At 38.6% G+C, this 24,817-nt stretch overlaps 2 protein-coding genes across 5 annotated transcripts in view; one reads left to right on the forward strand and one right to left on the reverse strand.

Annotated features, from left to right (window-relative positions):
- Positions 1-3,120: 3,120 nt before the first annotated feature.
- LOC123023743 (serine-rich adhesin for platelets-like) lies at positions 3,121-18,022 on the forward strand. Of its 2 annotated transcripts, none has more exons than XM_044430712.1 (8): positions 3,121-3,914; positions 7,158-7,244; positions 9,915-10,139; positions 11,340-11,362; positions 13,217-13,365; positions 14,545-14,636; positions 14,730-14,828; positions 15,193-18,022. In XM_044430712.1, the coding sequence occupies exons 1-8, from the start codon at positions 3,375-3,377 to the stop codon at positions 16,762-16,764; spliced, it is 2,787 nt and encodes a 928-aa protein (XP_044286647.1). In that variant the 5' UTR covers positions 3,121-3,374; the 3' UTR covers positions 16,765-18,022. The 2 variants fall into 2 exon arrangements, with proteins under 2 accessions (XP_044286647.1, XP_044286648.1); XM_044430713.1 differs by having other exon boundaries at positions 14,548-14,636.
- Positions 18,023-21,011: 2,989 nt separating this feature from the next.
- The window catches only part of DDX60 (DExD/H-box helicase 60), a 60,256-nt gene continuing 56,450 nt past the window's right edge, over positions 21,012-24,817 (reverse strand). For all 3 annotated transcript variants that reach the window (XM_044430704.1, XM_044430703.1, XM_044430702.1), the window contains exons 37-38: positions 24,273-24,335; positions 21,012-21,703 (exon numbers count right to left, since the gene is read on the reverse strand). In XM_044430704.1, the coding sequence (XP_044286639.1) occupies positions 21,604-21,703; positions 24,273-24,335 (163 nt within the window). In that variant the 3' untranslated portion in view covers positions 21,012-21,603. The remainder of the gene's footprint in view (positions 21,704-24,272; positions 24,336-24,817) is intronic.

Genomic DNA, 24,817 nt, shown 5'->3' on the forward strand with positions numbered 1-24,817 from the left:
TTAAAGTAAATGGGATTTCCCTCTAAGAAAATTGATTTTCTATCAATAGCTGTACATTTCCTCCTCAGAGTTGTTTATAGATTGTTTAGATAATACCATGAGCCTCCAATTTTGCATCTGTTTTTAAAGGGCTCTTTCAGCTAGATCTTTTAGAGCAAGCAGAACACAGTAGCATTTATAAAAGCAAAAGAAAATGCTTTTTGTACTTATGTAATTGCAATATTCTGCTACACCACAGTGGCACCTAGAGGTTATAAAGTAGAAGAACAAAAATGAAAACTCTTCCTGTAGTGCTTGATCTCAATTCTTGACAAACCAAAACTATGTAGAAACATCCTCAGAAGCAAAGAAACATAGAAACAAAGCGAGTCAGAAGGGAGCTCCAGGGTCATCTACTCTGACCCCCAGTTCCAGCCAGTTTCACTTTCTTATTCAAAGATAGTACTTGTTTAATAAAAGGAAAGCAGAATATACTTCAGCAAGTTTAATACATGATTAAGATCAGTCCATAGCATGTTTAAAGATCCTGTTTATACCACATTGACCTCCATAAGGCATAAGCAAGCCGTTTACCACATCTGTTCAGTAGTCATTTCACAGTAACTTCTTGATTGTTGCTGGGTTGCATAAACGCATTTCCCATTTTCTAATTCTATCAGGGATTGTTTTCTTGCCCATTTATCTTCTGCCACTCCTGACAAACTGTTTACCTGACACTGGCCAAACAAAGCATATAGGTCTAGTACAACATTTACTCATTGCTCACATGTTGGCACTCCTGCATTTGTATTAACAGCAGTGTGGATATTTTCTTGGAGAATCAAAGGACATTTCAGTTTATAAGAAACATAAAAGCACAAAATTCAGAGCAGTTCCTAATGATTATTACACTATTTTTGGCAGCAAACAATCTGAACAAGCATAATTTGTTCATTAGCTGTAAAAGCTTACATGCAGAAATCAAAATATTTTACTGTAAAATATTTGTCTTCTACTTCAAACTGTATCTACAAATATATACAATAGATGACTTGTTTTAATCAAACCGCAGGTAAAATTCACCACAGTTTTTATGATTTTCAGTACTAGAGAAAATGATTGGTTCAGTCAAACGATAACCCACACTCAAGGGCTAACTATGGGATGTTGTTGAAACACAAGTAGTTGAAGTGTAGGCCATTATGTTGTCTGAACCCATGCCATATACACTTACATAGTGGTAAGTCTGACTGAAGTTTATGGAACTTTATTCCAAGTAGACATGTATACCATTTCTCCCTAAGGAACTCATCAAAAGTATTCAAGCTTCTCTCCATGTCTATTTTGCTGGAATGGGGGATAAGAAGCCCAAACAGAGGCTAGACTCATTTCAGTTAGGTCCAGGTGTAGCCAATAAATCACTTTTTAGATTCAAGAGATAAGAGCGAGCACTTTCATTATGTCAGCAACAGACAAACTTATCTTTGTTTATGTTTCACATAAACTTTAGAATTCACCAGAGAATGCTGCTAGAGAGCAAATGAAATTCCTGAAATTTCCAACAAGCATACATGATGTCGATTGAATAATTTACCAAAGCCATTTATTATCACTATTACAGTACCATAAATGTAGGTTCAAGCCCTACCTAGACAGCAATGTTCAATACATTTATGTTGGGATTAAATGCATATTTAGAACCTAGTGGTGAAAAGAATGGTAAAGGATGTACTCCCAGGTAAATTGAAAGAGAAGAAAGGCTTACAATCCCTTTCTTCTGTCTAAACTTGCATAGGATTATGCCTGTTCTCCCCTGCAGAGGAGGGCAGGACATGCTCCAAGGGAGCCAAGCTCAAGGAACCAATGTTCAATTTGGATGCCAGGAAGTACTTCCTGACAGTTAGGACCCCAAGGGTATAGAATGGGCTTGCATGGGAGGTGGTTGAGGCCCCATCAGTGAGGGTCTTCAAGGATAGGCTAGACATGCACATGGTAGGCATGTCGTGAGTGGAGCCGGCTAGAGCCCGGGATCAGACTAGATAGCCCGGGAGACCCCTTCTGACTCGCTCTGTTCTATGAAACAGATTAAGCAGCACTTTCTCCTGCAGCAAAACGTTTTGACTCAAAATCCCCCCCCCCACTCCCAAAGATGATAGGGCTTTTTTCTGCCTAACCAAGTCTTATCTACTATTTTATTACAACTATTTATATGCCTTTCAGTATACCAGTTCTACCCACGCAGCTTAAAAATGATATGAATTTCTGATTCCCTGTGCTTGAACTCTTTGTAACATTACTGAAGCCCCGACACAAACAGTGCCCCTCAAATGGTTCAGATTTTTTTTAAAAAAAATGTGTATATGAATGTAACATTGTTCAGACTAAAAAGCATCCTTAATTGTGATAAAGGCAACTACTGGCATCTAACTTTATGCTTAACTATCCACTGTTTAAGTGTGGAATGCAGCTACTTTCTCTAACAATTGTGGATAACGATAGGCGAAAATAATTGCCCTTAAAGGTATAAAAACATGTGGATGGTTAATGGCCGGTGCTGGTATTTTATGGAGGGGCAGACTACACTGTATTGTTGGGTGCACAATTCAATAAAGAGCTGTTTTTTGTTTTTTCTTCTTGCTGGTGATTTGTTGTTTCCCGCGGTTAAATTTATCTTTGGACCAGTAAAATAAAATATCGTCTAGATCCTTCCTTCAGGACAGTTTCCTTTGTATCTCCCTATTAAAACCGAAACATGTTTCCTCTGCCGTAGAAAGTGAAACTCAATGTTCAAAAAATCATTATCCACGCAGGAGACGTCTAGTATACAATCTTACACCCGCTTATCCGGGAGCAAGTCCTACAGAATCCACAGGACCGACATGAACAGGAGTGCATAGCTACCTCTGCACAAACTACCTCTGTGTAACACTTCCTGATTATTAACACAGGAATCTAGAGAGCATCATAGCGCCAGTCTCTGAGGACCTGGACCGCCCCAGGGGAGTTGTCCGTTGCACTGCACGCCCCACCCTCCGCCTCGCTTTAGGGGCGAGCATGTAATTTCATTGGTTGCGGATGCTGCCAATCTAAAATATTCGTCTATTAGAGTGGTACTGAGAAAGGGCGGAGGAAAGGTGCTTGAAGCCGTTGGTTCCATGTTGTTTCCGGATGAGTTGTTCGTTGGATGAGGAAGTTGGTCTGCTGCTCACAGCAGTCGATAAGTGACAGTTACGGAACCGACGGGGAAGAAAGTTGACCTTTCCAGAAGGAAGCGCGACCGACTTCGTGATGGGAGTAAGGCCACCTTGGTCGTTCGTTTAGAACTTGCCTTTGCCGATGAACAGACGAGCCTCTTCCGGGCCCGCAACTGGTGGGTTCCTTCGACGCATGTGCAAATGGAGGCCAGCCTGACTTGCGCCGTCTGCCTGGCGCTTTTCGAGAACCCCGTCACGCTCCCGGTGTGTTCGCACAACTTCTGCCGATCTTGCGTGGACGAGTGCCTCAGCCAAGCCTCGCTCCCCGCTCTCTCCGCCGTCTCCTCCTCACGGTCGGCTCCACGAAGCTATGATCCACTCCGGACGTCGAGGCGTGGCGGCGACTCCGTCAGCGTGTCGTGCCCTCTGTGTCGAAAGCTCTGCCCGCTCCCTGCCGACCTCGGGGCTGCCGCCTTGCCGGTCAACACCACCTTGGCGGAGCTGGTGAAACTGTTCAAAGCTGCGAAGCCGAGCCAGGGAGCGACGCCGGAGGAGGCCTCTTCGGCGCTGGCCCCTCACTTGGCCGCCCTGGGCGTCGCTTGTGAGAAGCACCCGGGGCGACTAATGCAGCTCTACTGTCGCATGTGCCGCCGCGGGGGCTGCGGGCAGTGCGTGTCCGAGGAGCACCGTGGCGTCTTCCACTCCGTCAACCTCATCGATACGGTCTACCAGGAGGAGAAAGTAAGCGCGTCTCTGGGAGCAGGGCGGAGAAGGAAGCTCTTTTCTCTTTCGCTTCGCAACAGAAAACAAAAGAGCCCTTACTTATTTAATTCATACCGTGGCATTTTCCAAGGAACACAAGGCAATTTGCCTCCTCTCTCTTATTTGCACAACAGTCCTGTGAGAGAGGTTTGGCAAAGAGTCAGTGACTGGCCCAAAATCCTAGTGAGTCCAGCACTTGAACTACTACAGCACTTGTCTATCTTGTAGTAGCACACTGGGACGTTATGGAGTTCTGTTCGACCCTTTTCCAATGTTGTTATCAGTTGTCTAGTTATCTCTTCTGTGGCAACTCTATGAATTAAAGCCCCGCAGAATGTCCTATCCATGAGTTCCCTGCTTAGCTGTTCTAAAATCAAAGCTGTGCCTTCCTTTATGGAATCAATCCATAGTTATAGTTATATCAGTGGTTTGCCCAAATTTTTTGGACTACAGCTCTCATAATGATGGATCATTACCCACAGTGCTTGCGGCTTATGGGAGTGGTAGCCTGAAACATCTGTTTACCCTTGCTTTTGCATAAGTTGATGCACTAAGATTGCTTACATTGGCAAGGTGTAACAGAAAACATTTATCAGGGCAGGTACCATCTGACCTGCTAATACTGCATATGCATGTGAAGCAATTGCCTTAAACAGGTTGACAGCTGCAGTTAAGGATTTTGTGCACTCCTGAGCATGCTAAGTGCTGGTGTATGTATTGCAAGAGAAAAGCATTGTCTTTCTTAATTCTGGGAATCTGGGCAGCATCTGCTGAGGGCACTCCACATCTGCTGGTTCTGTTCCACTTTAAGGATTCAGCACATGCACAGTAGAGTTCTGGAGCATCTGAAAATAATACCAGAAATTAGCAGAAGCACTCATTTCTGTATCAAAATGGACCAGCAGAGTTCCCCTCTGAGAGTTCTGCTTTTCTGGATAGTTTGTTTTCTGCTCAATTTGGGCTCATTGTAGAAGTGCCTAAGTCCAATTGTGAGCTTTGTGTGTTGCATTGTGTCACAAAAACAGTAGAACACTACTCTGAGATAACTGGTAGGCCAGCAACATTAATTTTTTAATCAGCTGATATAAATTGAAGGCTGTGGCTCCAGTTAAGGAGCTAATCCATCTCATATTTTGTTTTCCTTTCCTCTTCCTGCGTTCAACTTCCCCTAGCATGTTAGTCTTCTCCAGAGAATGTTGCCTTCTCATGATGTGTATGAAATATAATAATGTCAGTTGTGTTATTTTTGCCCCCAGGGAAAGTTCTGGCATGATTTGAACTATGACCCACATGTTCATCTTTCTTTCCATCTAGAGTATTCACAAAGCTGTGCTCCACCATGTTTCAAATGCAAAAACATCCTGTCAGCCTTCTTCATTATGTATGTGAAAGCTGAATATTGATCAAGAATACAGTGGGATGAATGATCTTGACCTTGATCTCTGGTGAAACATAGACAATCTGTTCTAGTTCTTTCATTGGTGCCCTTCCAGGACTCAGACTGCTTGGATTTTCTTAGCTATAATCTCCCTTTTGACTTGATGACTGAACCTATTGAGATCTTTCACAATCGCAATTTCTTTATAGAACTTTAATTTCAACAGTAATTATTCAGTAGTTGTGTTTTGTTTCCTTAATGTTCAGCAATCCTCCTTTCGCATTTTTTCATTCATTTTCATCAGGTTTTATTTCAAGTCATTACTACTCTGTCAGTAAAATGGTATCATCTGTGTTTTTAAATTACGTGATGTGTCTTCTTGCCAATATTCACTCTTTCTTCTGATGCCAATCCAGCTTTCCTATATTATATCCTGTGTACAGATTAAACAGGGTGATAAAATACAGCCTCATCTGACACCTTTACCTATAGGAAGACATATTATGTTTCTCCATATTCTATTGTAACACTAGTCCACAATACAGGCTGGGGCACACCTATTTTTTTCCAGGAACATTCATAGCTTCTCAGGATCCATACAGTCGAAGGCTTTGCTTTAGTCCATAAAGGGTAGACTGATCATCTTCTGAAATTCTTTTGTGCACTCTAATAGCCAACATATTTTTGCAATATGATCTCGAGTGCTGCCTCCTTTTTGGAATCCAGATTGAACAACAGGCTTTTTTTGTTCCATCTAGGTTTATATCCTTTGTTGCAACACTGAGCATCACTTTGCTTGTGTAGAAAATTAGTACAGTGGTCCTTTGATTGCTGCACCTTTTTCATCTCTTTTTGAAGATCAAAATATATATTGAACATTTCTAGTCTGTGGTCCATTACTCATTTTTCATATTTGCTGACCTGTTAGGATTTTGATTGATTCAGGTTCTGCAACTTAGAATAGTTCTATTGACAGAAAGTACCCTATCTTTCTGGATACTCTGTTCCTTCTAAATCCTTTCAGAGCAGTTTTCAATTTGCTTTCTAATATTGCAGGCTCATCTTCATAGGATTCCTCTTTGAAGGAGTATTTCAACATTTTATCTTTTCTGTTTAGTTCTATATATTGTTTCCACCTTTTTATTTTCTCCTGGTCAGATAGTATGTTCCCTTGTTTTCATTTAGCATTCCTAATCTATGTTTGAATTTCCCTTGGATTTCCTGGACCTTCTGAAAAAAGTCACAATTTTCCTCCTCTTTTGTTTTCTTCTATTCCTTTGCACTGCTTGTTGTAATAGTTCTTTGTGTCTCTGTGTGATAGCCACTGAAAAGTTGTATTCAGGATTCTAACACTATTTCTTTCACCTTTTGCTTCTCACATCTCCTCAGCATCTGTGCATGTTTCTTCTGTCCACCGCCAAGGCTTTTTTTTCTCTCTTTGCTACAGGAATTATCTTTTCCCTATTGTCTCTGGTTGCAGTCCACAATTGGACTGATTCACAGTCAGTTAAGGGTTAGGGTCATCCTAATTGCAGTTACCCTAACAGTTAAGCTGAGTAATGCAAATCTGTTCTTTATGTGGATTTTAAATTCCTCAGAAATGTTACTGAAATTGTATTTTGGCAATGTGTTTCTGTTGGAAGCCTTTTTCAGCTTTCCCCTAATTTTTGATATTAAAAGTTCACAGTCACTATCACAATCTGCCCCCAGTCTTGTTTTGGCAATGATTACTGAATTCCCTGAATTTTAAGTGATAATATTGCAATGAAATGCTTTCAGTGGGATTTGTTAAAGTTATTTGCTTCTCAAAATTATCAAACACTGTATAAATATCTCTTCTACAGCTAGCTTTCTTTAGTAACTTGAAGAAAATAAGAGAATTACATCTAACTCTGAAGAAGGAAATAACAGTTCCTCAAATTGATGCAGAGGTAAGCTGAAAGTAATACAATCTTAGTAGTCTAATAAGTTAGTCTACATTTGTTAGTCCAATATGGGGTTCAACAGATCCCAATATATAGCTACTTTACTCTGCTTTTTTGGAAGGAAACCTTTTCCCCCAAATCCAAGGTTGAGTATGTCTCAAATTTATCTTATCATTTAAATTGATACAACACACTTATATATGGTACTTTACAAAACTGTTTTGAGAAGGTTATGTACTAAAAATAGACACTGGGAACAAGTAAGGGAAGAAGGAAGCATGAAAAAGGGGACATGATTAAAGCATAGAAAAAGACAGTATTATTCAGGTTGAAGTAAAGTTCAGTTAAGATTTCAATTACAGTTCCCCTGGTTCAGTTCTGTATGTCATGCTAAATACTTTAAAAGCCAAAATTACCCTTTTTGTGGTCATAAAAACATGATTGTACTATATGCTCCATGAATTAAGTGACCAGTATCAAATAAATGGATGAGTATATTACTATTAGAGTCATTTACACATTCATGACTTGTCTGCAACTGAGCGAACATAGGAATGAAAGCCATCACTTCAAAACACAGAGGGTATAATTCTGTGTCTGCTATCCAAAGTCTAGATGGCCACAGAATTTTTCAGCATCCTAGTTCCAACCTTGGAAACTTGCACTAAGGCCAGAGCTGGAACTTCACGATCAGAGGCCCCTTCCTCCAAAGTACCCCTACAGCTGCTACAAAAAGAACCATGTTGGCTGTGATGCTGAAGTTGCAGTGGGAGGAGGTAGGCTTGACCAGCATATATGAACTATCCTGGCAGTTTTTTTAGTCTCCTGCGTTCATTCTTCAAGGCAAAACACTAAACAGCTGAAATCAGGAATCCAAGTGAGTAATCCAGGGTCAGATGTTGGGTGGGTTCTTTGTATTGTGCTGATCGTCAATTAAAGATTGTCATCAGATTGAAAAAGGTACAAGCATGGAAGTTCTATTGAATTCATCCATACAAACAACAAAACCATCTAACAAGATCTTGCATATATGTCTTGCTTTATATTTGATGGACATCCATGATTTAAGTCATTCAGAGCAGAATCCTATGCATATTTACAAAAGAGGCCTATGTCCCTAGCCAGCCTAGCTTTTTCTATCTAAACATGCATAGGATTGCACCTTCAGTTGTGTAACCATATCTGAACAAGCAGTCATAATTGTTTCTTATCATTAGATACAAATCAGATGGCAAGAACTTGTTGCATCTTTTTTAAAACTCAAAACAGTTTATAAGCATTCTTTGAACTAAGTATTAGTCAGTGAATAACACTATTTAAGTTATTCTTGTTTTCTCTTTCCTTAGCAGCAACATATTTTTAAAGTCATTTGCAAGAACGTTAAAAATGTTGAATGGCAGTTTTTGGATAATCATGCTTTTGCCTTTTCCTTCTTGCTTTGAAATGTGCATACTTGCATCTATTGCTGGCCAACATGTGTACCAGATGTTGAAAATGAACATGGACTCAGTATAAGAGACATCACTTCCTCATTTTCTTTGAATTATGGAGAGAATGAGATACAGTTCCTCACTACTGAGTGTGCTTTGTAATAAAAAGAGGTGTTGTCTAATTTCTAAAATACTGGTATCCTCTCTTTCTGAGCCAAAAAGGCTCCTCAAGGTAGCCAACGATCCAGTACAGGATGTTAACAGAAAATTAACAGTGCAGTCATATGGCTGTTATAGAATATCTAAATGATCATAGGATAATTTGGATTTTTTTGCTGCTTCTCTGAAGTTGTAAACATGACCTCAGAGAAGGGCTTGAGTGGGCATTCCAGGGGAAAGAAGGACACTGGCACCACCATGAGTTACCTGGTGATGCCTTGGTCTCCTTTCCTGATGTTCCAGGACACAAAATTTAGCTGAAATTGCCCATCTAAATGTTCTGCAGGACAGGAGAAATCAGAAAGCAGTTTTCACTCGAGTACTAAAAGGGTTTACATTCCTGAGAGCTAATGAGGTTTTCCCTAACAACAAAAGAGAGGATGGAGGAGAGAGTTCCAGAATCTTTATGGTGTTGAAACACCTCCAAGTGATACATTCCATAATTTTCAAATGTGAAGGAATCTGTTGCCATTCCCTTGAAACTTTTGGTTATCCTGGACGCAGAAACCAACTAGGAATCAATGAAGTTATTTAAGATTAGCATAATATATTCCATGTGGCCCGTGTCAGTTAATGATCTGGCAGCTTGATCTTATCTCATTGTAGCTGCCAAAATGTTTTTCAAAGGCAGCCTCAGCTAGACTGCATTGAGGTAATCGCGTTTACTCAACATCATGTTTCAATGACTAAAGTCTACTCCAAAACTGGATACCTCCAGAGGTTGTCTACAAGTCCTGCCATCATGGACCATTGGCAGTGATTGGTGGGGATAATGAAGATATTAGGTACTAGGTTTGATCATTTCTGTCCATCAAATGTTGAAAGTATTACTCTAGTATTAAGTTTTTGCTTTGCATTCATGCTTGTTTTTTTTTTTTAATTTGTTGCTCATTCTTGCAATTTTAATCCCCTCCCCCGCCAGTTCTGCCTTCATCTGTGTGACGGGTTTTTTTTCCATACAGCAAAGTATGAACTTCATGCTTAATGGGCTGTACATTTATTGTTTGTTAATATAATACTATTTTAGAAGCATGAAAAGGAGTTAATTGAAACTGAATTTGAAAAAGTTCATAATGCTCTGGAAATGAGGAAAAAACAGCTGCTTGAAGACCTTGAAATCCAAAAGACAAGGAAAGAGAAGGAGAATCTAGTATGGAAGAAAACAAAGGAAGCACACAGGAAAACCATTGAAAATGTTCTGACTGACTGTGAAAAGCTTTTAGATGAGTGTGATCCCCAACGTTTCTTAGAGGTGAAAGCATTTTAATTATGTTACGTGGATTCACCATATCAATTAATGACTGGGAGAATAGGATTTTTCTGTTAGTCCATATTTTAGAACAGCAAAAAAACTGTAATATTAATGTTGTTCTAAATCTGTATCCTGTTCCTTGCTACAAGATAGTTAAAAGAGTATAATAGTTTCTTGTTTTATCTTTCTGGTTGAATTTGGAGTGGTTGTCCATGAAAACTGACACTCCAACTATTTCATTGTTGGCAGTGCACCTACTAACATAAAACTGCACAGGGCTTGATAAAGATCCATTTGATTTTTTTAAAAAGTTTGCTTATTGTATTTGTATGTAGCCCTGTAGCCAGGGGATCTCTCTGCAGCTCACAGGAAAATAGGAACAGCAACATGACAATCTCAATAAAGAAGGAGCTATACCACATTTGTCTTTAATCTTTTGTGCTGCTTGGACTTTATGTATATAAATTAATAGTTTCTGAAATCAGTTTCTCATAATAAAAACAAATTCAGGATAAAACAACATAAAAACATAATTATAACTTGAGCCCACCCTAGAAAGTGGATAAAATGACATTTTCCTGAAGCTTAAAGGAGGAAACTAAGCAAACCGTTCTCAAGGCAAGGATTTACATCGTTCAGATGTAGTGATAAAAAAGGCACAGTGTTGTGGTCAAACCAGGCAGACTCCTGCAAGTGATGGGGCACAGCAGAGTCTCTGATGTTGAAAGCACTGGGTGAGCAGCATGGGAGAAAGCATTATTGAAAATATCCTGTGATTAAGATGTAGATAAAAGATATCCATGTATTAAGAGGTATTCGCATGAAAAAGTTTCATTTGGCCCTTTCATCTTCTGGGATCTGTTCATTAGGCAAATGGTCAGGGATTGAAATCAAGGCTGCTATTACAGTTGGCTTTCTGTTGTTGCTCAATGCAGGGCAAAGGTGAATTATTTTGGCTGCTAGAATTAAATATAAAACTGTCTAGCAAGTGTGTTTGCAGAATCCTGCTGTTAGATAGACCTAGGCTCTGTAAAAGAATCATGAGACATGCTTGTTCAAGCAAAGAATCAAATAGCAGATGTTCCTTCCCAAATGTGTTTCTTGTGTTCTGTGCTGAAATTATAGTGTATATTTCTAATTTCTGAGAAGTATTCTAGTAATGATTGAAAAGCTTTTCATTCTGTTTTGCTTAATTCACAGGTTGCATGCAGCTTGAATCAAAGGTGAGTGTATTATGCACACATGAAAGTTGCTGTTCTCCTTTTTAGTAAGGTGATTAAAAGATACTAGTAGCATTGGAGTAGACACAAAAAATTATCTTTTGCGTAAATGTAACTTTCCGTTATACATAATCATGTGCTCTTTAATGAGTACAAAAATAAAAGGTAACTATAATTAATTTTTACTCTATGGCTTCCCATAGGTGAAGTCTGGGTAGTTTATGGCTCTCCAGATGTTGGACTGCAAATTCCATCATTGCGCACTGTTGGAAATACTACCTAGGGCTTAAAGGAAGTTGTAGTCCAACAGCTAACTGCTGGAAGACAGCAAGTTGCTCTTTAGGTCAGTGTGTACAGAAAAGCCCTATTTACTGAGTAGTATATTATTCATGTAATGTACTACATTACAGTAGTAGTACATGAGAGACAAAATGTAATATTACAGAATTGAGTTAATTCCATGGCCATTTTTTGCCACCACACTTCTCTATAAACCTTCTTGCTAAAATACTTGAGCAGTTCTGCATCAGGATAGTAAAATAATATCTAATATGCTGATACTGCTTGTTCTAGGATGGGTTTGGTTATGCTCATTTCTTTACACAACTGGAATCATTTAGTTTCTCTGAAGGATAAACTTTCCAAATACATACCCCAAATTCTAGCATTAGTCTAAGTTGTATGTGTCTTTTTGCACATCTTGTGGCATCTCTGCTCCAGGAGTTTCTGGATAAGGTAGATTTATCTATATCCATTTCAGTGTTGCTTCAGGCCTGGCTTTGGAGCAGATTCTCTTAGGTTGCCTTGCAAGATAATCCATATCTAGACGTGGAATGGGAAAATACTTCTTGGGAGCTTTCACCACCAAGCACGACCTCCTCCTAGCTGGGTTGCAACTTGAAGGCATGGTTTATAGCAGCTTTGATATTTGTTTCAGAAGATAATTCTAGGTGATACCTGTTCAGGGCCATAGCTGTTGGCCTTTGGTGACTCCCATACAATTTAATATATACTGTAAAATGCTGGGATAGTTTGTCTGGAGTTTGGTGCCACTGTATTCAGTCATTCCTTGCTATCTAAATCCAAGGAAGTTGCTAATGAACTAAATGAAGGCAAGCAGATTGAAGACTAATCCTGGTCAACCAGAAGACACATCAGGGAATAAGAATTTTACCTGTGCTTGAGTTACATTTCCCTTCAAAAATCGGGTTTACAGTTTTGGTGTACTCCTGGATCCAGCTCTGGATTCAGTGAAGATCAGGAATATGTGTGCATAAATGAGGCCAGGGGACCTGTTCCTAGAGATGTTGGATCTTGCTACAGTGTTACATGCATTAGTTACAGTTTTATTTATTACAGTGTAGTGAAGGTACATTGTTACATGCATTAGTTACATTTTTATTTAGTACAATGCAGTGAAGGCACATTATTCAATAGTGAAGGCTCTCTGGACATTTAAAAAATTAGAAGATAGCAGGGAAATACATGATATAAAAAGTTTAAAACAGAATCAAATGAAGAAAAAGTTCTTTCTCTACTGCTGTAGATCTTTATCTCTATTTTAGATAAAGATGTAAAGCTACTACACCACAATTTAAAAGTCGAAGAACTAAAAAAACTAGGAAAATAAGGTCTTCACCTGCCTTCAAAACCACAGTGTAGACGTCAGATGAGATTGGGTAGGGCATTCCACTCCAAGGTTGCTATCACCAAAAGGGTTTTTTGAGAGTTCACAAAGTTTCAAGACCTAGTTCCATCTATTCTCTTGGCTGTCATGTTTTCTGAACATTTATATAGTTAACTAAATCTGAAGCAACAGGAACGGTACTTTCACTGTATATTAAATTATATTTACAGAATGATCACTCAGCTTGACCTGATACAGTTATCATCTGACCAGGATGAAAGCCAACCAGAATGCAGACAAATGCAAATTGATACTACTTCTTTAGTTAAGGATATCTTAGCTTTGAATCTCACTTCTGTTAATTCAGATGCTGCAAAAGGTATGAAGCTATTTTCAAATTAGGATTTTTCTTATTTTATAATACACAGTGACTTGGTTTGTACAACACAGCCATAATTGTTTTTCACCCTTGTTTGTTTCAGAGCAGTTTGGCCCAGTTTCTTCAGAGTGGTTTATTAACTATGCTCTGCAAGTCACTCTAAGAACCCATGGTTTGCTGTTGGGTTAAGGTGGTTTGTTTTCAGGGTGACTTCTAACATGTGAATTTTGCACAGTAGGTTCTCCATGGCTTGTCCCAAGTTGCTGCAGAATCACCTGGTAAAAGCAGTGAAAAAAAATTCCCTATCCTCACTACCACCCCACCCCACCTTGTCAGTGATGCCCACCTATCCACCAATGCAGGACACTTAGGAAAGTCTGTAACTCATGCAAACAACAGGGGAAAAGGCCCACAGCAAGCAAATGCATTTGTACCAAAAGTACAGCCATATTGCAGCAGTGCTTGCTCTGTACTCTGCAGTAATTGCACCCATCTGCACCAATAACTCCAATAGTTCAAGGAAGGTACCAAATTGGAGGGAAAACATTAACAGGTGTCAGTGTAGGCTATAATAGTGGGAGAATATGAAATATATAAGTGGGATTTCAACAAGTACAGAGAGAATAATGACCTGTGCTTTTGATAAGTTACAAAGTCAATAATGGAGAAATGTGAATGAAAGAAAAATAGAAATAAAGCCCAAATCAATTTGTATACTTCTAAAACGCTATTAATGGAAAAATTGTTCAGAAAAGGTATAGTGATCTAAGTGGTGTGGAAACCAGAAAATGTTCCATTCAAAAGAACAAGGATATGAGACGGGCTGTGCTGTAAGGGGAACAGAGATCTATGCAGGGAGCAGACTGTGAAGCTAAGGGGGAGACAAGCAATGGAAAGCCACAGAGCACCCAGTTATTTGTTTGTGCAGCGTAATGTGAGTTACTGAATGAACAGCCACCTACCATGGCTTTTTTCTTGGATGGCTTACCATGATATGAGCGCCTAAAATGAATAGATATCTATTGCTGAGCACTATGAATTTTGATTGTCCCTTTAATTTGTAAAAGTGGAAATGCTGAAACTATTTCATTTTTATATTCTCAGCAAATGTTTACATGTAAATATTCAAGAGTTCTTTCCATACTTTATAACGTGCTCTTTTACCTTCTTTCTTAAAAGCAGAAACTTTTTCCAGAGGTAGTAAACTTTCTATATTTCAAAGTCCTGGAAGTAAATGGGAAGCTAAGAAAAACAAACAGAATACATTCTGTGTAAGTTGCCTTATTTAGTGAATGTTAAGTAACATTGTGTGTTACTTTTAATCTGATTTATCAGAACAGTATTTTACTTAAATATCTTTTTAGCCAGTGGAAGGAGAGGATATTTTGCCTAGTGGTAGGCACATTGCTACTCGATTTATGTCGATTTCTGCAACTACTGATTTTAGAAGCATGAGTCCTGAGGTAAGTTCGTATGTTTAATCTTCTGATAACTTGTTTAATTTGTAATTTTATACATGGAAGCCTGTCCAAATATGTCTGTCTGGCTCTGGAGGGCAGGAACAGCAGTGATTTTTTTTAACTTCAGGATGGTGGGGAAAAGTCCCCAAGTGCTATTTTTAGTTTTTTCTTTCTGGCCAATATGCAACCCAGTTTGGAGGAGCCCATGACCCAGTCCTGGGTCTCGACCCCAAGTATGAAGATCCGGTCTTTAGATAAATCTAAATGTATTTGCTGAAGTAGTAATTGAAAAACAAGTTAGTGGGGTTTTTATGTCCTTGTACTAATTATTCCTTGTACTAAATATCGGTATCTTCTTTGATTTTAGGAGGTTCGTTATAATTATTACATGAAACATCAAATGTATTCAGATAAATTACAGACACAAACCTTACTTCTAAATGAAAGGTATACACAGCCAAAACTTCAGTCTTCAAAAAACGCAACTTTAGAAGTTATACCTTCTTGCCTTAATACTAAAGCAAATAACCAGAAGAAAATGAGACGGCAATTATTACAAAGAAAGGCAGTCAAAGAAACTAGTTCCCCTGATTTACCAGGTTTTTCCTTCAAAACACAAGCTATGAACTTTAATTTCTCTGGCTCAAACAATAATTTTAATCTACTGAATGTGCAAGGATCCCAGAAAGATAGCAAGGAAACTTTTCCATCAGAAAGAACCAAGAGCTGTTTTGAAAAGGACACAGTTCTTGCACTTCCAACAGTAACTCTTCCTTCGGAAACCATGTTCTCATTTACCATGTTCCCAAATATATCTCAGCCAACAGCACTACCAAGCGCTAATTTAAGTCCATATTTCAAATGTAGTATTATGGAAAGTCAAACTCCAGTTTCTGTTTCTAGTTCAAGTGGCAATATGATGGTGGTTGGAGCAAATAAAAGCTCACCTACGTCTGTCGAAAAATATAATTCAGTTTCCTCCACTCTTTTTCTGGTACAATCTAAAAGCCAAGAATGCAACATTAAAAATAACGCAAATGGATATGATTCAGTCTCTACTACTGCTATTAATAGTATCACTACCACTACCAGCAGCGCTAAACCAGCAGGAAGTGGGAATCTATTAATCCCAGCTTTTTCTACCAAACTTGAGAATGATTGTTTTCAAACAACTAAACCGAACTTTTCAGAACAAACCTCGTGTTCAGTATCACTTCCTATTCAGAAGATAGAGCAAGGGAAAACAGATACCTGCTTCAATAAGGAGAGTACTCCAAGGCGCAGTTGGCTCACTTCTGCAGAAGGCTGTCCTAAGCATTTAGTAGATGACTCTAATGCCATTTTCAGTTATGCTTCTGACAAGCAGACTGCACCTTGTGTTACCGTTCCCAATCATTCATACATAAACAATGCTCCAAATCTGTTTTCTTTTAAAGGATGTATCAAAAATAGTTGTGGCACTTTTGCCTCCTCCATTATCCCTTGTAATAAAACTGAATGTGCACATGAGAAAACAGTGAAAGCAACCGAAAAAAATTCAACTGCAAAAAAATCTGTGCCTTTAAGAAATGATGTACCTTTTTATCAAGAAGTGAAAGACCTGATGTGCCATTCTTCATCATTCTCAGTGTCTGAAATCAGAAACTGTCTGAAATCAGAAACTGATAATGTCCTTGTCTCTCAGCAACCTGTGGGCTGTGATCCCCTTGCAAACAGCACTTCAGTTTCATCTGTTCCTACTGATGTTAGCAGTCCGTTAGAAAATGCTTCAGCACATGTGGAAGACCATAGACGATCTCCTTCAGTGACCAGTGCAGCAAGTTGTACAGTAAATTCAGATTCTGATGTAGAAGATCTAAGTCAAGCATCAAACAGTAGTGACTCTAGTAGTGCATCAGAATATTTTTGTCTTGCTGAAGATAAAATATTGCCTAATTAAAAACTGAGTACATGCAACAGAATAAAGTGGAAGAATGAACTAAATTCAGTAAATCTTGAGTAATTAGTATTGCTAAGGAGCAATGTGGTCACACCTAATACTAGATTGAGATATGTTTGATATAACTTAGTATATTATTCTGAAGTACATGGCATCTATATGAGTTGTTCGTCTTACTTCATCTGGAATAGTTTTTTTTTATATCAGTGGCATTATTTAAAATGTAACTATCCCTATGAACCTATAGCTATGTAAACCTTCAGTAATATACTATTCTGGTGTGACCAAAATGTGAACTGTGGTTTAGGTTGCAACCCTATGGCCTCCCAGGGTTTATCAGTCCCTCCTCTGCAATCCTAAGTTCTTGGAACTAGTGCTCTGAAGACTGAGCCCCTACCATGCCTCCACTTCCAGCTGGTGTAGAAAGAACTGTACCAGCTGCCTCTCTAAGGATGCAAATACTCCTTGGAGGTGAGAAGAGGAGGTATGCCAGGGCCAAGTGGGGAAATGGCTAGACCTGAAAACTTACACTGATTCCTATCAGTGTTCTTGCTTGCTTCCCTCCCCCTCACCAGCAATTTAACTGAATAGCCTTCAGCTATCTAGATAAAAACCAAGCTGCAGGATGGGCAGAAATTGCCATTGCTGCACCCTGTTTAGGATGTAGTATGCATGTAAACCTGAGTGAGTGTAATGGAATTGTGTCCTAAATGTTGGTTTACCAAGCAGTATCTGGAATCATGGTTTAAACTGCCAATATGAATCTGCATTTTCTTGTTGCCAGTATGATAGGAAACTGCTTTAATTAGATAGAGGTCCACACTCAGGCGGGAAGGCTGGTGAAATGTATGATTCTAATTCCCAACTTCATCAACATTGGTTTTGAAACTGGGATTGTTGAGCCATTGTTACAACTTCTGAGTTGTATATGTCTAGTACTGTAGAAAGCTGTTCCTACAGGATTCTCATAATTCATTATAACCAGCATTTTTCCTTCGCTACATATCTGCAGAATATTCTTCCTTTCTCAGCATTACAGAATTATGTGGAAGACCTTTGAATTAGTAAGGCATTCAATTCATTCCTACATCGCTCAAGAAGCAGTACACAAAGTGTGCTAGGAGCTCAAGCTTGAAGATGTGGTGCTTAATAATGTAGTACCCAGTATTTTTTACACAATGTACTTCTTTTGTAAAGCTGAGTAACATGTGGCAATAGCACTCTAATTTTCATAAAATAAATTCTGATGTGAATTGTATACCTTTTTTTACATATTTAAGAAAAATGAAAACAGATACACATCAGTGATGTACGTTAAGGCGTTATTTCTTGTCATAATCTAATTTCCTATCCAAACCAAACTGCCCTGTTTAGCCTTGCCTAAAACCTAGTTTTCAAGGATACCCCCTAATGACATGAGATGGGAACAAGCGTTAGCAAAAAGGCAGTATGTGCACTCTTCTACTTTTTCCAAGCACTTAAGTCTCAGGAATGTACAGAAGATCATGTGAGGTGTTTCTCTGTGCTAATATCCAGTGTTAGTTGCAGCTGTACTTGACAGCAAGTACCCCCTGAACACTGCTCAAGTGAAGTTTCCCATTTTTAGATCTGCAGAACTCTGCAGTTGCACATATACAACTATATTATTTTTTAATGAAAAAATTGTGCTTCCTCGTGGGGAGGGGGTTAAAGGGAGTACCAGCTAGTGACAGTCCTTCCAGTGTCCTGCTTTTCCACTTTGGAAGGCCTTTCGTTGTTTGCAATCCCACTCCCATCCCCACCCCAAAATAAAAGGGAAAGCGCTGCAGCAAGTAAAAAAAGAGCTTGTGATTATGTGATATGGAAGGAGTGAGGCATGAATTCTTCAGCTGTCAAGTTCACTGAGGTAGACTGGCTGGTAGACCGAGAGGGAGACAAATCCATCCTGTGGTTTATTGCCATGGTGGGTTAACTTGTCTAAATATGACCAGTCTGAGACAGTTTTCTCTACATCTCTCACCCTAATAAGGCTTCTAAAAATTGCTGAGTGTATATACTAAGAATATCCTATTTTTTTGCTGGGGTGCAAGGAGCAGTTTGCACTTGACTTTCCAATAGCTCCTGCCCATCATATTTTAACTTTTAAGCCCCATCTTTATATTACTGTCATTACCTTCTGCACTGCCAGCAGAGCTTGTCAAGCTGTCAGCATCAGTGCATTCCATGCTTGAAATGGAACACTCCTTCACAAAACTGGAATCCAATGAGACACCAAGAGAAAGTGTCCCATGTTCCTGGATTAAAGGTTTAGGTACTTGTCCATCTTTTCCAAGGATCCTTCTGCCACCTACCATTTTGGTGTGAGAGAGAGGATGCTACCTTCAGTCAAACAGCACTCATTTGAAATGGGCTTTAAAGGAAAGCAAGTGGGAGACTGCAGTACATCTGTTCATTACTGTCCAAAGTTGGTATTTCTTTTTGGAAGACTATGTGTTCAAAGACTCTACCCTGCTTTTTGGTCTGTATCAATTGCCCTGCTAAAAATCCATATTTTTGCGCATAAAACTGCCATCTGTTTCCATGCATCTTGCATATATCAACTGGTTCCCTCAGGATGATGTGTGCTGTTGTTTTTTGTGAAGGGCTGCTACTGAAGCCCTTCTTGAGTGGTAGAGAAGCTGTAGAACTCAGCAGTTCAATAAAAGCAGTAAGAAAAAGGTAAGAGCAATGACTTAACATTTAGAACACTCAAACACTATTCTCAACAGTCTATAAGTGGCTCAATCTGTATGCACTGATTCATGCATGTCTAAACTAAGACAAGAATCAAAGAACCAGAAGAGTCACTGAAGTACAAAGATAGGGCTTTCCTCCATAAAACTCTAAAATATTGTATTTTGTGATGCATTTTATATTTATATCCTATTTCCAGCTAGCATTGCAATCCCAATGACTTGCAATTAAAATGCATACAACAGTAGAATTCTAATAGGAAGATGGGAAATATATAGTGCAGTATTTTGGTTCCGGTCACAAGTCTAGAAGTGGTGATGTTGAGAAACTGGAAGCTGGCTGACTGAAAAGATGCCAACCTATAGAAATGGCTCATCCACTGATTTTAACTGCATTACTTTTGAGCCAGTTTTGGCTGAAAATGAAGATAAAATATAGTAACCAGTGTGATCCAGTGGTTAGAGTACTAGATTGGTATTCAGGAGATCCAGGTTTTAGTTCCCATTCAGCCATGAAGCTCACTGCATGACTTTGGAACAGTCACTGACTCTCAGCCTAATTTACTTCACAGAATTACCTTGTGAGGAGAATTATGTAAGTCACCTTGGGTTATTTGCAGAAAAAGGCAAAATAGAAATAAGAAAAATAAATGCCACAAATGTATAGGAGCTAACAATTCAAGACCCATAGTAGTGAGTTTAATTACATTTCTACCTATTGTGGCATTTAAATATTGAACCTAAGTTCGCTTATTTTAATATTTATATACAGAAATATGTGGGTGTAAGTGATTTAGGTCAACAGGCTAATTTTAATGAAGAAATCACATTTTGACTTGAAATTTCTTCTCATCCCCTTGCTGTTTAAAAAGTTCTACAGATGGAGCTTAATCCATGCCTTTTCACATGCTTTCCAGCAGTGAAGATACATTGTACAACTGGTTATGGTTTCTTTTTCAACCATTCCCTAGCAAATCACTTCATGTTGGAAAAATGAGGTGGGGTGCCTGTTGTTCCTTTCCACTTTAATGCACTGTTTTTCTAAAGACAATGCAAGTTTTCTTGGAATCCTATCCTTCCCTCCACCTATCCATTTGTAATGCTTAATGCTCCCCGCTCAGTTCTTATATACAGTTCAACTATTCATTGCTTCCACCAATCATTCCTTCCTGTGAATTTCTCTGCAATATTTTGTTGAGTCTCGCTTGTACATGATGAGTGTAAAATCTTTAAAATATACATAAGCTGATTCTATATATTCAGCAAATGAGTGACTGATTCTAATTTGATACAAATGTTTTAGTACATTTCTAAATCTCCCAACAGCAGAAGCTACCTGGACAGTTCACAACAATATAAAGTGCTACCCTTCTGCAAAGCAGTTTCCATCTTCAACAGACCAAAAGTTTGATTTATTGTTTTATCCTTACACATTGTTCAGTTTTTAAAAAATAAACTTTCAGTTTTTTCAACTAAGAAAATACATTTAACACAATAAGAACAATGATGACTAAACATCACTGATCAAACAACACATCAACATCGGTGTTACCTCCATCAGGACCAACAACTCTAATTAACGTAAGATAATTTATTCATTCAGGTTGTCCAACTTTCCTTCCAGTACTGAATTGACTCTCGCGGTGGTTCACACCCCTTTCCTTTTATTAAAATATATTCAATAAAAGGTTTACAAATACTTTCATAATTTATTTTCACTTGTCCAAACTTTTTTCCATTTAATATCATAGTTAACTTATTAATAGCTATATTCCAGACTTATTTATACCAGTCTACTATATGATATTCACCTTTTGTTTTCCAATTCCTTGATATTATTAATCTTACTGCTGTTAATTTATCATCAGTTCTTTAGTATTTTATCCCATCTATTCTCTGAATAATAATGATAAATCCAGGGTCAACCTCTAATATTTAAATTCAATATTTTTCCAATTTCTTTAAAAATCATTTCCCCAAACTCATATATTTACAGTTCCACAACATATGAAATATGTCCCCACTTCTTGGTTGCATCTTCAGCACATGTTGGAATATTCATTATTCATGTAATTCAATTTAACTGGAGTTAAGTACCATTTCCAAGCCGGTTTATAAAAAATTCTCTTCACACTTTGTTCAGTTTCTCCCAGAAAATTTCACTTAATTGTTCAAATGCTTGTACAACATGATCATCCTCATTGTCACAGATTTCACGCAGAGAAACACTGGGAAAGAGGAGAAATGGTGGCTATTAAAAGCGTGAACATGAAGTGTACATGAAAGGCGGTTTGTTGTATTTAATGGTGATGCTCGTATGTAGGATCCTGGAAAAATTCACTGGGCTCTCATCTTAAAGGAATGGTAAGCATAAAGCTCTTGAATTCTTTTCCAGAACCAATTAAAATCAAAGTTTGAGAAGGTTTTGGAATTTACTACTCCTCAAAGTTAATTCCTGGAAAATTGTGGAGTAGGGTTAAACTCCTAGCTCCACAGAGGACTCTCTTATCCCAAAGATTCCCTACAAAAACAGGGCAGGGAAACAGCTGATATTCCTAGTTTTTCCAGGAACAGCTTTTCAACATACTTCTCTGGCACAGTTTGCTGTAAAGATGTAAACTCTACTAGAGGGTGGAAATAGTTTAAAGCACCTGCTGCTGGGATAACGGCTCACTTCCCTCTATGGGACCCTCTTACACAGAAATGTCCCACAGCTGAGTCTTCTAGGAGCAATTCTGGGAGCAATTTTCCTGGGCACAATCTTTCAAAGCATCTTTTATGCCAGCTACAATATAATTACTCTTCTACCACCACTGGGAAAATACCTGCAGTCTTAGACATAGCCTTCAACTAAATCATTTCAGTCAAAAATTAAAGACACAAAGAATGTTGCACTGATAATATGCCCCTTTTACAGTAAGATCTCATAACAATGAATATAGCAAAAGTTCTCTCTACAGATCTAATCTACAACATCACTATCAAACCTGGTGTTGCAGCCACTACATAATTTGACCTTGACTTTATTCTCACAAGTGTCAGCTTTATTTCCTTCAGATATGTGCACATGGCATCTGCCTGCAGTGAGCAGTGTTTCATGATAATCCCAAAACGAGGCAATGCTCCATTTTGCCACAATTTTTCTGTTCTAATATTGGCAATATACTTTAGCTGGAGTGGTGCACACATAGTTTGCAATGATATAGCTAAAGCAGAAAAATTATCCAGATATGCATCCTGACAGAACTACTCCTAAAATACCAAGATGATTACTTCAGACTCTATCTGAACAGGAAAAAGAAGAGTGGGAATGCTGGACTGAAATATCAAGGTGACCAAGATCCAAAATAAGCCAAGTGACTGGTGAGAATCAGACCACATCTAGTTCAGGGGAGACACTGTTGAACAGGAAGGACCTGTTCATAATTATGTGGAGGGACATAATTTATTAAGTCCAGTCATCCAAAGCCAATGTAAGCTACCCAGCTGAGTGATGTCCAGCATTCCCACCATCTTGGCAACAAGTGGCAGAAACCTGCCTGAGAGTGAAACGAACTCTGGTTGAGAAGGAAGGAGAAGGATTTGGCCTGGAATCAGTTTATTGACTCTCTCATTACTTGAAGTGCCTTGTTGCTAATAACTTCTACAATACACCTGCTGTATCACCAGGCCAATTTGGCTGGCCAGCTTTATCTCAGTGAAATCTTTTATCTTCTTGGAAGAGCAAAATATTTGTCCTAGCCATGTGTATTGATTGGAGCTCAATGGGGCTTGCTCCCAGATAAGTGGATAGATGACTGTAGCCTTCCTGTCTTTAAAACATCCTATGTTCATGTGCTATCAATACATGGATACACTTGCCTATCAGTATTCTTATGAACCAAGGGACTAACAGGGCTTCCTATAAGGATGTAATTGCTGACTTCTCCTATACCTATGAAGTGATAAGATGCTGCTATGATAGACTTTTTTTCTTTTTTTGCATTGAAGAACGGATCATGCAAGCAGACCCTACAGCAGAAATGTTTTTTAAAAGAACTATATCTTGGTAAACTTGTGGGGGGTGGGTACAGTCCTATGCACAATTCAAAGTTAAGTCCATTTTAACTCAAAGCTAATGTCTGAAGAAAATGTTTATGGTGCTTTCTAAAGAAAGCCGTTTTGCCCTTTCCATGGCAAGGTCAGTCTTGTATTGCTTTTTGAACCATGTGGATGTAGTTTTGGTTTTCAAAATTAGATATTAAGGTTCAATAGTTACCCCAACAGTTGCTAACTACAATGGTAAGCAGTGCAGATATATGTCTGGAGAAACAACTGAGTCAAATGTGGAAGGTTCTTGTCAGCTAGACTGCTTAACAGAGCTCCATGAACACCTACTCTCACTGGGTTCGATTCAAGATCATGGTTCCACTGCCAAACAAAGAGTACTCTACTCCTCCACCTTGCAGTTCTCCATGGACCCTTCAAATCTGCTTCAGAAGGTTAGGAAACCCTCTAAATCAGATTTAGAGGAGGGGGAGGGAGGGAGTTCTATTTTGCACGTGGTATCCATCCCACTGGATAAACAACTGGCTTAGAACCATCCCCAAGTATGTAAACAAAAGGAAGAGTATGACCGAACTGTGCTACAACTGGCGGAACTAGGGCATGTTAGAAAAGGCCAAGCCGAGAAGTCACCAAAAGCAGTTTTTAGTGCCATGGTAGGGTTCAAGCTGTCAATACATCTGTTAAATTGTTCTAAAGAATGAACAAGCAACTATTCATTGAAAATACAGTATGTTGCTATGTTTTGCTTACCTGATTGCTTGAAGAACGAGGCAAAAATCCTTCAGTAAAACATAAGCTTCTCCCTCATGTATACTAAGAGAAAGTATATTTATAAAGTTATATATTTCATATTCTTTTGAATATTTCACCTACTTATTCATGGCATCTTTCTCTCATAAAGAGAAACTTCTTTGCACATATGTTCAGGAGAAACTAACCATCGGGAATCTTTGCATTTAGTTTCATTTACATTCTGGTGGGACTGATGAAGTAAAACGTACAAAAAATATAGCCTTTGGTGTATTCAAAAGCTCAATTTATACTGTGGGACTCAGGATTTTGGACATAATGCTTAGGAGTGCATATAAAACCAAAAGAAAAGATTGCATCTTACAGAGATAGGGACATTATGAAGCATGGATGACAATTATGGCCTGAATTGCATTTAATGGCGACCATGGGTTAATTTTCCAAGATCCAGCGGAAATGAGTAGCATGCTTCCTCCAGCACACTTGTCAGTTCCACTTTCATTTACTAAAAAATGATCCTATGATCCTCCTCTTTATACGTTGTT

The sequence above is a fragment of the Varanus komodoensis genome, unplaced genomic scaffold (genome assembly GCF_004798865.1).
Source record: "Varanus komodoensis strain SLA01 unplaced genomic scaffold, ASM479886v1 scaffold21, whole genome shotgun sequence".
NCBI lineage: Eukaryota > Metazoa > Chordata > Lepidosauria > Squamata > Varanidae > Varanus > Varanus komodoensis.

Excerpts from the sequence above, each read along its gene's own strand:
- LOC123023743 (XM_044430712.1), top strand. The coding sequence starts at position 3,375 with ATGGAGGCCAGCCTGACTTGCGCCGTCTGCCTGGCGCTTTTCGAGAAC. Across the intron at positions 3,915-7,157 it reads CGGTCTACCAGGAGGAGAAA|CTAGCTTTCTTTAGTAACTT; the intron begins GTAAGCGCGTCT and ends TCTCTTCTACAG. Across the intron at positions 13,366-14,544 it reads TAATTCAGATGCTGCAAAAG|CAGAAACTTTTTCCAGAGGT; the intron begins GTATGAAGCTAT and ends CTTTCTTAAAAG.